General features: G+C 48.6%; 1 protein-coding gene across 3 annotated transcripts in view; it reads right to left on the reverse strand.

Moving 5' to 3' along the window:
* The window catches only part of LOC139171445 (phosphatidylinositol-3,5-bisphosphate 3-phosphatase MTMR8-like), a 60,708-nt gene extending 56,635 nt beyond the window's left edge, over positions 1-4,073 (reverse strand). For all 3 annotated transcript variants that reach the window (XM_070759684.1, XM_070759682.1, XM_070759681.1), the window contains exon 1: positions 3,993-4,073. In XM_070759684.1, the coding sequence (XP_070615785.1) occupies positions 3,993-4,016 (24 nt within the window). In that variant the 5' untranslated portion in view covers positions 4,017-4,073. The remainder of the gene's footprint in view (positions 1-3,992) is intronic.
* Between the last annotated feature and the right edge of the window lie 9,686 nt (positions 4,074-13,759).

The following is a 13,759-nucleotide window of genomic DNA, read 5'->3' on the forward strand; positions in this document are numbered from 1 at the left end:
AAACCTCCACTGATGGAGCACTCCCAACCTCTGGCGTCCAGAGGTTCCACCGGTTAATTGTTCTCAATGTTAAAAAACTTCTCCTTGGTTGAAAGTTGCTTCTCTCCTTCTCGGAGAGAGGTGGCATATAAACCCAATAAATAAACAAATACATTAGTTTCCTTCTTTTGCTTTTCCTTCATTATTTTCATTTTTCTTTGTATGTCTATTGTTCTGTCTGGGTCACTCCAGAAGCCAATACCAACCCAAAAAGAGAAGCCAGACACACTGGTAAAAGGCAAAGGCAGTTTTATAAAAGTCAAGAAAAACACAGGTAACAGAAAATGTCCTTACAAACAGGAAACTGCTGTATCTTCAGATATATCCACGAAGGCAAAAGTCCATGCAGCAATACAGAATTCTTACTGCCAAGCCGAGGCTGTAGATAGCAGACCTACACCTCCCACGGGTCTTCCAAAGCTGCTGGGCCACAAGCCAGGAACAGAGACGCCGAGAATCAAGACAGGATAACGCAACTCCAAACTGATAACACTCCACATGTCTTCAAGGCTTGCCTGCCTTTTAAACCCTGCTAAGGAGGACCAAACCCAAACCCAGCTGTTCCTAATTCAGTGCTGATAATACTTCTTTAATTGCTCCTTTCTTTGATCTGACGTCTCTGTCGCATGTCAATGACAGCTTGAGCTTCATCACCTAATGACTCCAAACTACAAGCTGAGCAGGGCCCCTGGGAAAATTTTGAAAGCAACCTTCTCATTATGAACTGCATCTAAAATAGGCAGGAAGTGCAAATTTACATGCTTTTGGATCCTTCGGAGGGCCTGCTGCTTCCAAATGCTCCTGAAAATAAGGCTATAGTTTCATAAAATAAACCAATTATTTTCACTATCCTTTCAGGCGAGACAGAAACTTCACCAGAGATGGTTCTAGGAGTTTCTCAGTTTCCCATCAGCACATTTAATGGGAAAAATTGTATTGCTAGAAACACTCTCTTGGTAACTGATTTGGCCAGCTGCTCAAGGCAATAATCTGGATGGGTAAAAATAATCTTCTTTTCAGAGAATAAAACACGGAAGGGCAAATATAGCAGGCAAGCAGAGAAGTTTGCAAAGGAATTTTAATACCTTGGTTATAATTAGAGCACAAAAGGATTCACTCTGCACGTGCTCCTAAAGCCCTCTAAGGGTTCTGCACATTCTAGTACCCATTTGCCTGCTCTTTGAATTGAAAATCAAACCCTGCAGATACAAAGGCTCCAGCCTGATAGAATGGGGAGGGGGGGGAGGGACTGGCAGAAATGGGGACAAGTACAGTTTAGTCCTCACCTTACAGCCACAATTGAGCCCAAAATTTATGTTGTTAAGTGAATTTTGCCCCCTTTTATAACTTTTGTCTCCACATTCGCTTAGAATCACTGCAGTTCTTAAATTAGTAACATGGTTCTTAAATGAATGCATTTTCCCCATTGACTCTGGCTACCAGGTCACAAAAGGGGATCACATACATGGCAATTGTCCTAAATGTGAGTCAGCTGCCAAGCATCCAAACTGAAACCAGGTGACCAAGGGGGTGTGAGAACAATCCCAAGTGTGAAAAATGGTCATCGGTCACTGTTGGAATTCTGAACTGTCACTCAATGAATATCTTGTAAGTCAACTCAAGTTATGACCACAATTGGGATCAGAATTTCCACTGATCAGCAAGGCAACTGTCAAGCAAATCACGGCCACTTTGTTTTCCCCCACAGTTGTGAAAAGAATTATTGAAGTTATTAAGTAAACCACAGTAACGGAATGACAGAGTTGGAAGGGACCTTGTGTGGCCTTCTAATCCAACTCCCTGCTCAAGCAGAGACTCTACGCCAGGGGTCCCCAAATTTGGCAACTTGAAGACTTGTGGACTTCAACTCCCAAAATTCTGGGAGTCGAAGTCCACAAGACTTCAAGTTGCCAAGTTTGAAGACCTCTGCTCTATGCCCTTCCAGTAGCTGAAATTCCAGCAGTAGTAGTAGTTAACCAAATCACTGCATCATACTATGTGTGTATGTAGTGAATATATACACACAATTGTAAATCAAGTTTATTTATTGGATTTGTATGCCGCCCCTCTCCGGAGACAAGTGGTGGTTAAGCCACAGCTTCTGTTGATCCTGGGGTACTGTAACAATCATATATACATGCCACTTGCCCAGCACCCAAATTTTAATCACACAACCAGGGAGATGCTGTGACCATTGTAAGTGTGAGGACCGGTTGTGAATCAATTTTTTCAATGCATTGTAACTTTGCACAGTTGCTAAGTGAATGGCTGTGAGTCAAGACCTATCTGCCCGATGATTGTTTAATCGCAGATCAGAACATAGAATAGAATAGAATGGAATAGAATAGAATTTTATTGGCCAAGTGTGATTGGACACACAAGGAATTTGTCTTGGTGCATATGCTCTCAGCGTACATATAAGAAAAAGATACATTTGTCAAGAATCATGTGGTACAACACTTAATGATTGTCATAGGGGTCAAATAAGCAATGAAGAAGCACTCAATATTAATAAAAATCTTAGGATACAAGCAACAAGTTACAGTCATACAGTCCTATAACACAGCATAGAACAGAGTAACAGTGAAAGAGCAAGACTGTAAAATAGAGTAAGAAGAATGACAGAGGCAAAAAAGTTATCAAGAGATAAAGCTAAAACTACAACTAAGAAATTAAGTTTAAATGGGAGACAAGTTGAAATTTGGGAAGACAAGGGATGGAATCACCCTTGCAGAGAAGCTGTGCTTGTCTTTGCCTTGGCTCCTCTTTTCAACAATAAAGCCAAATGTGACCAAAAAAAATGTACTGTGCAAGTGTTCAGAGGCCTCCTGATCCTGCAACCCTCCCCCCCGGGGTCCAACCTCCAGGTCCCCATCGACTGTGGGTGGTTCTTTCAGCACCGCACACTCGCTGCCAGTCAGAGGGACCAACCTGTTTCATGAAACCAGGGCAGCCAGGCCCAGAACCCAGAACCGAGGCAAGAGTGGGTTTCCAGGGGTTCTGGGAACAGAGGCCACAAATCAGGGCCAGGACAGGCCAGACAGGCCTCCAAAGGGGGGAAGGGAGGACCGCTTCCTTTTCCCACCAGCTGGGACGCAACCAGCCCTGAAAACCGTGACGTCAACAGAGGCCCCTTTCCAACTGGAAAAGCTGCCCTGGCCCTCCCATCTCAAGGCCCCTGGTCCGACTGAAGCCGGTGGTCCTGCCTCTATGGATGTCCCCTCAGTTCCATTGGCTGGCTTCGGCCCCGGACATGGGGGGCGGTCCACATTACAAGGCGGACGGCCATGGGGTGGACTTTGGTTGGTTTCAGTAAGAAGTTACAAAACACCTTATTATAGGTATTATTTTATTTTTATCCTTTTCCATTAATAGATAATCTCACATACATTTAAATGTTTTAATAAATGTGGAAATGTATAAACAAATGTGCTTAAACATAAATAGCATTCATATATACTATATAGAAACATATATGCAGTGTTTATTATACAAAGTTATTTATGCCCGGGTGTAACATAAATATGTCATGAAGATATAAATCATTATACAAGTGTGTGTTTGTGTCTGTGTGTATATCTGTGTGTGTGTGCGTGCAAAATAAAAACAAATGCACCCATACATAACAACTCAAGGGGGCTCCTCCTCTTCTCCCCCAAAAAACCACCCTGCGAGGTCGACCGGGCTCCCTTCGGGCGCTGCGGGGAGGGACAAGCAGGAGCTCCGACCCACGGGTCCCTTCAGCCACCCGCTGCATTCACACGACCCCGGAGGGCTCAGGGGGCCCCGGAACGCGTGTCGCCCCCCGCCGCCTCCCCCCCTCGGGGGAACCCGCCGGAGCACGTGGGGACGCAGCCCACACGGGGGGGAGGGGGCTCCGGGCAGCGGCCGGGCGCTCTGCACATGCCCCGAGACCCCCTCCCCCTTCTCCCTCCCCCCCCCCCCAGCCTCACCTTGGGCGTCGTGATGAACTCCATCGCCGCTGCCGCCGGCCTCTTCCCCGTCCGGATCCCGCGAAGCCTCGCGAGACTGTCGCGGAGGAGGCGCTCCGTCCGCCATCTTGCGTGAGGGCAGTTGCCCTTTCCTGGCCAGCACTTGAGGAGTTCTTGCCCGCCTCCTTTCGGAGAGACCCTCGAACTGCACCCCCGCAGGCTGAGACTCCTCCCGCTTCTGCCCAGGGAGAGAGAAGAGCCCCGCCGCCTCTTCTGGCTGTGTCCCGTGCCCCCCGCTCCCCCCAAACAGGAGCATCACCCCTGCGAAGCAGACCGGAGCGTCGATCTTACTGTTCCCAGTCCGGCCGATTCCCGAGCCCGCACGCGCTGGCCTCACTACGGCAGTGTTTCCCAACCTTGGCTACTTGAAGATATCTGGACTTCAATTCCCAGAATTCCCCAGCCAGAGAATTTTGAATGAGTTGAAGTCCAGATGGGGCTTTCTCCAGATTCCAACCGTTATAAAACAGCTACATCAATTCATTCCGTGCTTATTCGTTTATTTATTCAATTTCTATAGGGTCATATATATACTGTATATGAAAGATCATATGCTGCAATGTCCTGCTTTTCGGCAACTACTTCACCTTCAACCACAGTAGTCCATATCTGGACTACTGGGAGTTGAAGTCCAGATATCTTCAAGTTGTCAAGGTTGAGAAACGCTGCTCTAGAGAGATTCAATATGCTGTGGTGGGAATATGCAAAGAAATCTGTTGCAGAATTATTTAGCTGATTTTCTAAGAAAGTGGAGGGTGCTGCGATATGAAGTCAAAACAGGCTCCCTGATCTGGTTCGTAGTCTTTTGGAGTTTCATGGCCACCAGCCTTTGGCAAAGGGTTGAAAAAGTCGCAGTCTGAATTGATTGGACAGCACTTCCTTAAAGAGCCTGGCTACTGGTTAGGAGAAACCAGGGGTAGCTGAAGAGACCACGAATGTCTGATTCATACAACGCCCCCCGCCACGTGCCCTTAGTTAACAAGCCCGAGTGCTGGCCCCTCTTCTCCTCCTTCCCTCTCTCCCGGAGAAGGTGATCCTGGCCATTGTTGATCCACAACGTTGCATGAAGCCAGAAGCCAGGACTCAACCCCAATCAAGCCCCGGAGCTCACCTGCTTCCGATCCAGCCCAGGGCCGATGCTGTGGCGTCGGGAGACGCGCCGTCCCAAGCTGAGCCGATGAAGGCGGGGAGCAAAGATCCGCCCCAGCTGCGCGCCTCCTGCTGCAGGCTGCCTGCGCGAAGACGGAGCCGATCCTTTATTTCCTGGAGCGACCCGCGCGGGATCCGACTTTCTGCTCGACGCGCTGCTCCAGCTGGCGATCGACGGGGACGTGCCGGGCAGGGCAGGCGGGATTCTCGGCGCGCACACCTGGGCGAGAGCTTTCCGGGCCGGCTTCGGGGCTCCTTCCAGCGCTGTGCTTGCGGCAGAAGCAGCTCCTGGACCCGGGTCGTCCCCAGAGGATGGAAGGGCTGAGCCTGAAGCACTCCGGCGGTCGAGTGGAAGCCACGGCCTCGACCCTCCACGAGGAGTTCGGTGAGGGCCGGGGCGGGGGAGGGGGGACGCAGTGGGGTAGCGAAAAGGGAGCTCCGCCCCAGAGCCCCCAGTTTGCACTGAAAGGTATTGAAAGAAAATGCATAAGCCCCGCACACAGTGTGGTAGTCAAAATTTTGGTAGCCCTTCACTGCTGAGGAGGGCCCTTGTTCGTCTGGCGGGGAGGAAGCTGGGCTGTTGCGAAAGGGGCCCTTACTCCGAATAGAGTCTGGAGGGACCCCGGAGGCCTTCTAGTCCAACCCGCTGTTCAGGCACTCAAGACAAGCGGCTGTCCGAACTCTTTCTAAAAAGCCTCCCGCCCCTACAACGCCTGCGGGAAGCTCTTATCCACCGATTAGCTGTTCTTATTGCGGGGAAATTTCTCCTCGGTTCTACGGTCGCTTCTCTCCCTGAGCAGTTTCCACCCGTTGCTTCTCGTCCTGCCCTCGGAGTGCTTTGGACTCTCTTGGGCTCTGTCCTCCTTTGATTGATTGATTGATTGATTGACTGATTGGTTTGTTTGTTTGTTTGTATGCTGCCCCTCTCCGTAGACTCAGGGCGGCTAACAACAATAATGAAACAACATATAATGAATCTAATAGTACTTAAAATTATTTAAAAACCCTTATTAAAAACCAAACATACATACACACATACCATGCATAAATTGTATAGGCCCAGGGGGAAAGGAATACCTCAATTCCCCCATGCCTGACGACAGAGGTGGGTTTTAAGGAGCTTACGAAAGGCGAGGAGGGCGGGGACAATTCTAATCTGTGGGGGGAGCTGGTTCCAGAGGGTCGGAGCCGCCACAGTTTAAGTTTAAGTTTAATCAGATTTGTATGCCGCCCCTCTCCGCAGACTCGGGGCGGCTCACAGCAACAGCAATACAAGACAAATCCAATATTAAATTAATTTTAAGAACACCACAAGTTAAAAACCAATCATACACACTAGCATACCATACACAAATTTTATAAGCCTAGGGGGAAGGAACATGTCAATTCCCCCATGCCTGACGACAGAGGTGGGTTTTAAGGAGCTTACGAAAGGCTAGGAGGGTGGGGGCAACTCTGATATCTGGGGGGAGTTGATTCCAAAGGGTCGGGGCCGCCACAGAGAAGGCTCTTCCCCTGGGTCCCGCCAAACGACATTGTTTAGTTGACGGGACCCGGAGAAGGCCAACTCTGTGGGACCTAATTGGTCGCTGGGATTCGTGCGGCAGAAGGCGGTCCCGGATATATTCTGGTCCGGTGCCATGAAGGGCTTTATAGGTCATAACCAACACTTTGAATTGTGACCGGAAACTGATCGGCAACCAGTGCAGACTGCGGAGTGTTGGTGTGACATGGGCAAATTTAGGAAAGCCCATGATAGCTCTCGCAGCTGCATTCTGCACGATCTGAAGTTTCCGAACACTTTTCAAAGGTAGCCCCATGTAGAGAGCGTTACAGTAGTCGAGCCTCGAGGTGATGAGGGCATGAGTGACTGTGAGCAGTGACTCCCGGTCCAAATAGGGCCGCAACTGGTGCACCGGACGAACCTGGGCAAACGCCCCCCTCGCCACAGCTGAAAGATGTTTCTCTAATGTGAGCTGTGGATCGAGGAGGACGCCCAAGTTGCGGACCCTCTCTGAGGGGGTTAGTGACTCCCCCCCCAGGGTGATGGATGGACAGATGGAATTGTCCTTGGGAGGCAAAACCCACAGCCACTCCGTCTTATCCGGGTTGAGTTTGAGTCTGTTGACACCCATCCAGACCCCAACAGCCTCCAAGCACCGGCACATCACTTCCACTGCTTCGCCGACTGGACAAGGGGTGGAGATGTAAAGCTGGGTATCATCTGCATACTGATGATACCTCACCCCATGCCCTTGGATGATCTCACCCAGCGGTTCCATGTAGATATTAAATAGTAGGGGGGAGAGGACCGACCCCTGAGGCACCCCACAAGGGAGTAACCTAGAGGTCGACCTCTGACCCCCCACTAACACCGACTGCGACCGGCCAGAGAGGTAGGAAGAGAACCACTGAAGGACAGTGCCTCCCACTCCCAACCCCTCCAGCCGGTGCAGAAGGATACCATGGTCGATGGTATCGAAAGCCGCTGAGAGGTCAAGAAGCACCAGGACAGAGGATAAACCCCTGTCCCGGGCCTGCCAGAGATCATCCATCAGCGCGACCAAAGCAGTTTCCGTGCTGTAGCCGGGCCTGAATCCTGACTGCTGAGGACCTAGATAATCGGCTTCTTCCAAGGACCGCTAGAGCTGGAGCGCCACCACCTTCTCAACAACCTTCCCCATAAAGGGAAGGTTGGAGACTGGTCGATAGTTGTTGAGAATGGCTGGGTCCAGGGAAGGCTTCTTGAGGAGGGGGCGCAGAAGTGCCTCCTTGTAGGGATCCGGGAAGGACCCCCTCCCCAAAGAAGCGTTGACAATCTCCTGGACCCAGCTCCGTGTCACCTCCCTGCTGGCCGAAACCAGCCAGGAGGGACACGGATCCAGTAAACAGGTGGCGGAACTCACAGCTCCAATGGCCTTGTCCACTTCATCAGGTGTCACCAGATCAAACTCTTCCCAGACAGGTGGACAGGTGGAAGGCTCTTCCCCTGGGTCCTGCCAAACGACATTGTTTAGTCGACGGCACTCAGAGAAGGCCAACTCTGTGGGGCCTAACTGGTCACTAGGATTCGTGCAGCAGAAGGCAGTCCCAGAGATATTCTGGTCCAGAGATCATTCTGGTGATGTCTGTAGAGCAGTGTTTCCCAACCTTGGCAACTGGAAGATATTTGGACTTCAACTCCCAGAATTCCCCAACCAGCGAATGCTGGCTGGGGAATTCTGGGAGTTGAAGTCCAGATATCTTCAAGTGGCCAAGGTTGGGAAACACTTATCTAAACCACCTGGTCTTTGAAGATACATGCATGGCCTGTGAACACACCCAGTCTGGTTTGCTAAGTGTGATTTATGGGGTTAGTGTGTTGTGTGAATGCAGCCAAACCAATTTGTCTGACTGAGGTCTTCTAGGGTGTTAAACTATATGCAACTTAGCTGACCCTGATGGCTTGTACAAAGAGTCCAATTAGGGCCACAATTGAGCCCAAAATCTATGTTGCTAAGTGAAGCATTCAAATGAATTCTGCCCCATTTTATGACTTTTCTTGCCCCAGATGTGAATCACCGCAGTTGTTAAATCAGTAACCAAGTTAAGTGAATCCCTAGAATTGTTAAGGTAGCAAAATAGATGTTAAGGGAATCTGGCTTCCCCATTGACTTTGCTTGTCAGAAGTGGATCACGTGATCCCGGGACACCCCAAGTGTCAGTGGCCAAGCGTCCACATTTTGAGCCTGTGGTTCTGGGGATGCCGCAGTGGTCACACGCGTGGAAAACCGATGTTACTTTTTTCAGTCCTGTTGTAACTTTGCAGAGTCCAAAATCAGCTGTAGTTCAGGAGGGCACAAACCTGGAAAATGGTTTAATTTGGGGAGGGGTCTAAGTGTGAGGATGTAGCTGGCTTTAATGGGGGGGGTAATTACTGTTGGGTAATGCAGTGTTTCCCAACCTTGGCAACTTGAAGATATCTGGACTTCAACTCCCAGAATTCCCCAGCCAGCATTCGCTGGCTGGGGAATTCTGGGAGTTGAAGTCCAGATATCTCCAAGTTGCCAAGGTTGGGAAACACTGGGGTAATGAACAGATTTGGAACAAGTGTTTTGAAACCCAAGAGGAAGAAGAGAAATGGACTTTGCTAGGGAGGAGGAGGAGGAGAAAATCCGGGTCTCAGTGCAGGAGGCCTCATTAATAATAATAATAATAATAATAATAATAATAATAATAATAATAATAATTGTTCTGTCTGGGTGCCCCCAGACTTCAACACCAACTGGAAAAAGCAGCCAGACACGCTGGTAAAAGCAAAAGCACTTTATAGTTTGAAAAATAAACACAGAGAAAAACCTGTTCTTCCCAACAGGCAGGCTATGAGGCTTCACAGCAGAGTCCTGATGGCCAGACAATACAGCAGACTTCTTGCTGGCACACACACCACTGTAGAGAATAAGACCCACACCTTTTCCCCCCAAGGTTTCAGTAGTCAAAGTCACAAACCAGAATTCCAAGACGCCAAAGATCACAGCCAGGTCCCAGGACTCCCAAAGATAATACTCCACAAGCCAGGAAGGGTGGGTCTGCCTTTTCAGCCTTTCCAGAGAGCACCACACCCAAACCCAGCTGTTGCCTCTTTAGTGCTGAAAGTACCTGGCTAATTGTCCCCTTCGTTGTGTTGCTCTTCTCTGCCGGAGATCGATGATTGCTTGTGCATTTTCATCTAAGGAATCCAGGCTGCTTGCTGGGGAGAGCTCCCCCAAGGGGGACTCTGGCTGTCCTCCCTCTCCCTCAGCCTGAGATTCCTCCTCCCCATCTGCCTGAACCTCCTGTTCCTCATCCTCCCCCTCTGAGCAGGAAGCCGGCAGAGGATCAGCCGTTCCCTGAGGGGCCTCAGACGGAATCACAACAACAACAACAACAACAACAACAACAATAATAATAATAATAATATATTAGATTTGTATGCCGCCCCTCTCCGCAGACTTGGGGCAGCTCACAACAATTATAATAACAATATACAATGTAACAAATCTAATATTAAAAGAAAGTATTTTTTAAAAAACCATCATTTAAAGAACATACAACACAAGCATACCATACACAAAGTCTATAAGCCTGGGGGAGGTGTCTCAATTCCCCCATGCCTGGCGATATAGGTGGGTCTTAAGCAATTTACGAAAGGCAAGGAGGGCAGGGGCAGTTCTGATCTCTGGGGGGAGTTGATTCCAGAGGGCTGGGGCCGCCACAGAGAAGGCTCTTCCCCTGGGGCCCGCCAGAAGACATTGTTTAGTCGACGGGACCCGGAGAAGGCCAACTCTGTGGGACCTTATTGGCTGCTGGGATTCGTGCGGCAGAAGACGGTCCCGGAGATATTCTGGTCCGATGCCATGTAGGGCTTTATAGGTCATTACCAACACTTTGAATTGTCACCGAAACTGATGCAGACTGCAGAGTGTTGGAGAGATGTGGGCAAACCTAGGTAACTCAGTCAGGCGGTAGGGAAAGCAAGTAGGATGCTTGGCTGCATAGCTAGAGGTATAACAAGCAGGAAGAGGGAGATTGTGATCCCGCTGTATAGAGCGCTGGTGAGACCCCATTTGGAATACTGTGTTCAGTTCTGGAGACCTCACCTACAAAAAGATATTGTCAAAATTGAACGGGTCCAAAGACAGGCTACAAGAATGGTGGAAGGTCTTAAGCATAAAACGTATCAGGAAAGACATAATGAACTCAATCTGTATAGTCTGGAGGACAGAAGGAAAAGGGGGGACATGATCGAAACATTAAATATATTAAAGGGTTAAATAAGGTCCAGGAGGGAAGTGTTTTTAATAGGAAAGTGAACACAAGAACAAGGGGACACAATCTGAAGTTAGTTGGGGGAAAGATCAAAAGCAACATGAGAAAATATTATTTTACTGAAAGAGTAGTAGATCCTTGGAACAAACTTCCAGCAGACGTGGTAGATAAATCCACAGTAACTGAATTTAAACATGCCTGGGATAAACATATATCCATCCTAAGATAAAATACAGAAAATAGTATAAGGGCAGACTAGATGCGTCAGACTTCTATGTTTCTATGTTTCTATGTAACTCCACAATAGCTATCGCGGCCACATTCTGCACGATCTGAAGTTTCTGAACACTGTTTCAAAGGTAGCCCCATATAGAGAGCGTAGAAGAATGCATAGAATTCATAGAACCAACCGTGAATGGTGGAAGCAACCCAGTTTTTCTTTTCCCCTTTCAGCCCTCTCCAACGCCTCCTGGTTTTACCTCGTCGTGATTACGCTCTGCTTCCTTGGTCTGGCTATCTGTTTTTCCTGCAAGAAAGTCCGCCATCGGCTGCTCGGCCTGGATGAAGAGACCAGCGTGCGGTCCGAGAGAGAAGCAGTCCTGCCCGAGAGGAGCAGCCTGAATGGGCCTCCAGACCATGCTGAGCCCCCTCTCTCCCTTCGCCCCACTCTTGGCCTCCGGTCTGGGACTCGTGTGGACAAGGACTTGGACATTGAGATGACGGAACTTCCTCCGCTCCCCTCTAACCCTCCACCGACTCCAGAGTCAGATTTTTTGGATTAACTCGGGATCTCCCACACTCAGTCACTTTAAGATATTTGGACCTCAACATCCAGAATTCCTCAGCCAGCCCTGCTTCCTAGGGAGTTCTGGGAGTTGAAGTCCATATGTCCTAAAGTGCCTGAGAACTGCTAGTCTAAGGGATGTATTTTTATTTTTAAATGGATTTGGAGATCTTGGTAAAGCTGTGCCAGATAGGCAGGATCTTACCTGACAGACCAAGGAAAACGAATCCTGGATAATCATAATTGTACTTATCTTTCATATTTGTTAGGTGGGCTATTTTTTTAAGGTACCATTTTTTCTCTTTGGTCAGTTTTATTTTTCATTGGGGGAGGGGGAGAAAGAGAAGAAAAGGTAGGCCCCAAGGACCACCAGCCATGTTTAAAATGACTGAATTCTTGGATCAAGATCACAAACTAGCTCATTTTGCAGAAGAAGGATGTGACTGCGGAAAGGTGAAGGCCTCGGCTCTCCTTTTCCAGTTACGTCGCTCTCTTCCCTTGGCATGGAGTCGGAATCTTCTCAGTTGAGGACTCGTCAGGTGTGTGTTGCATGTCAACCTCAAAATTCCCAAGAGAACAGCAAGGGCAACAAGGGCCCCTTTTCTGCTTGAAGGGGTTTCCCCTTCTGTTTGTGGTGGAGTGTATCTCTGTGGGCATAATTACTTACGGCATCATTATAATAGTTGACCTGTGAAAAATGTAAGGGGACCCTCCCTCTCTTCTTCTCTATAGTTTAGCTGAGCCATCACCTGCTACGCTTCACTTTTGGTACCTTATGATGGATGACAGATGGAAATCTCCTTCGGAAGAACACTTACCTGCTGAGAAGATTCTTCCATTTATGGAAAGTGCTAATTGTATACTTAGTTCTGCATCTGTACTTATAGATACAAGGCAAGGGAATTCTTGTCGAATTATTACAGAGTTACGCTGTGCGTGATACTTTGTACTATGTATTACTGTATTAATAAACGTTGGTATAGAATTTTGCTTCTAGCGTCTTGAAATGGAATGGTCAACTTATCCTTTGGGGTTCCTTTGTATTCTTTCCCGACTGAAGGCTGCAGCTGCTTTTCAGAAGTCTTATCATTTAGACCTGTGTCTGTCTGGATAGTCCCCTTCCTCTGTCACATTGACAAAAGTTTATATTAAGGTGGAAAAACTCACAAAAACTCAGCCTTGAGTTCAGAAAGGAAATGGACACCCACCCACCCCAAAGTCTCTTTATACCAGACTTTGTACTCTGGACTAGTACCAGAGACTTTGTTCCTGCACGGTGTAAATTATGTAAACCACAATCCATTCCACTAAGGTTAGTATGAAGTAAACCCTGGGGCTGAGCATGTCACGTGATATTAGAAACTGGGTTAATCTAACAAGGATGGCTCAGTTTAGACTAGCGTTTCCCAGCCTTGGAAGCTTGAAGATGTATGGACTTCAACTCCCAGAATTCCCCAGCCAGCAGGTGACCTGGGAACTGAAGTCATCAGTTTCAGGCTCTCAAGGTTGGGAAACTCTGGTCTAGATACACAACACAGATCATATCCACTTCCTAGTGAGTGGGAGATCTGGGGGCAAAGCACCCCTCCCCCCGCTGAGTGTATTAGCAGAAGTAGGTGGGGGCCCAACTATAACTCCTGGACTGGTCTGCAAGGAATGAGGAGTAGAGTGGCTGGGGGAGATTTTGGGTGGGGGGGAGAGCCATGGCATGAGGGTCTTGACTGGGAGGGGCAGGTATGGTGGGAGCTGAAGGGTAGGCCTTTCTCGGGGAACGAGAACTAGCTGCTTGAAAGTGACTCCCCCTTCTGGCCCCCATCGGACTCATCCTGCATAGCTGGGGTCAGACAAAGTCAGGGCCCGGGTCTCAGGCTGCTGCCAGGTCAGTTGTCAGTGACCTGATCAGTTGTCTACAAGCCCCGTCCCCAATCTGGGATTTATTTTATTATTATTATTATTATTATTATTATTATTATTATTGTTGTTGTTGTTGTTGTTGTTGTTGTTGTTG

The sequence above is a fragment of the Erythrolamprus reginae genome, chromosome 8 (assembly GCF_031021105.1).
Source record: "Erythrolamprus reginae isolate rEryReg1 chromosome 8, rEryReg1.hap1, whole genome shotgun sequence".
Taxonomy (NCBI): Eukaryota; Metazoa; Chordata; class Lepidosauria; order Squamata; family Dipsadidae; genus Erythrolamprus; species Erythrolamprus reginae.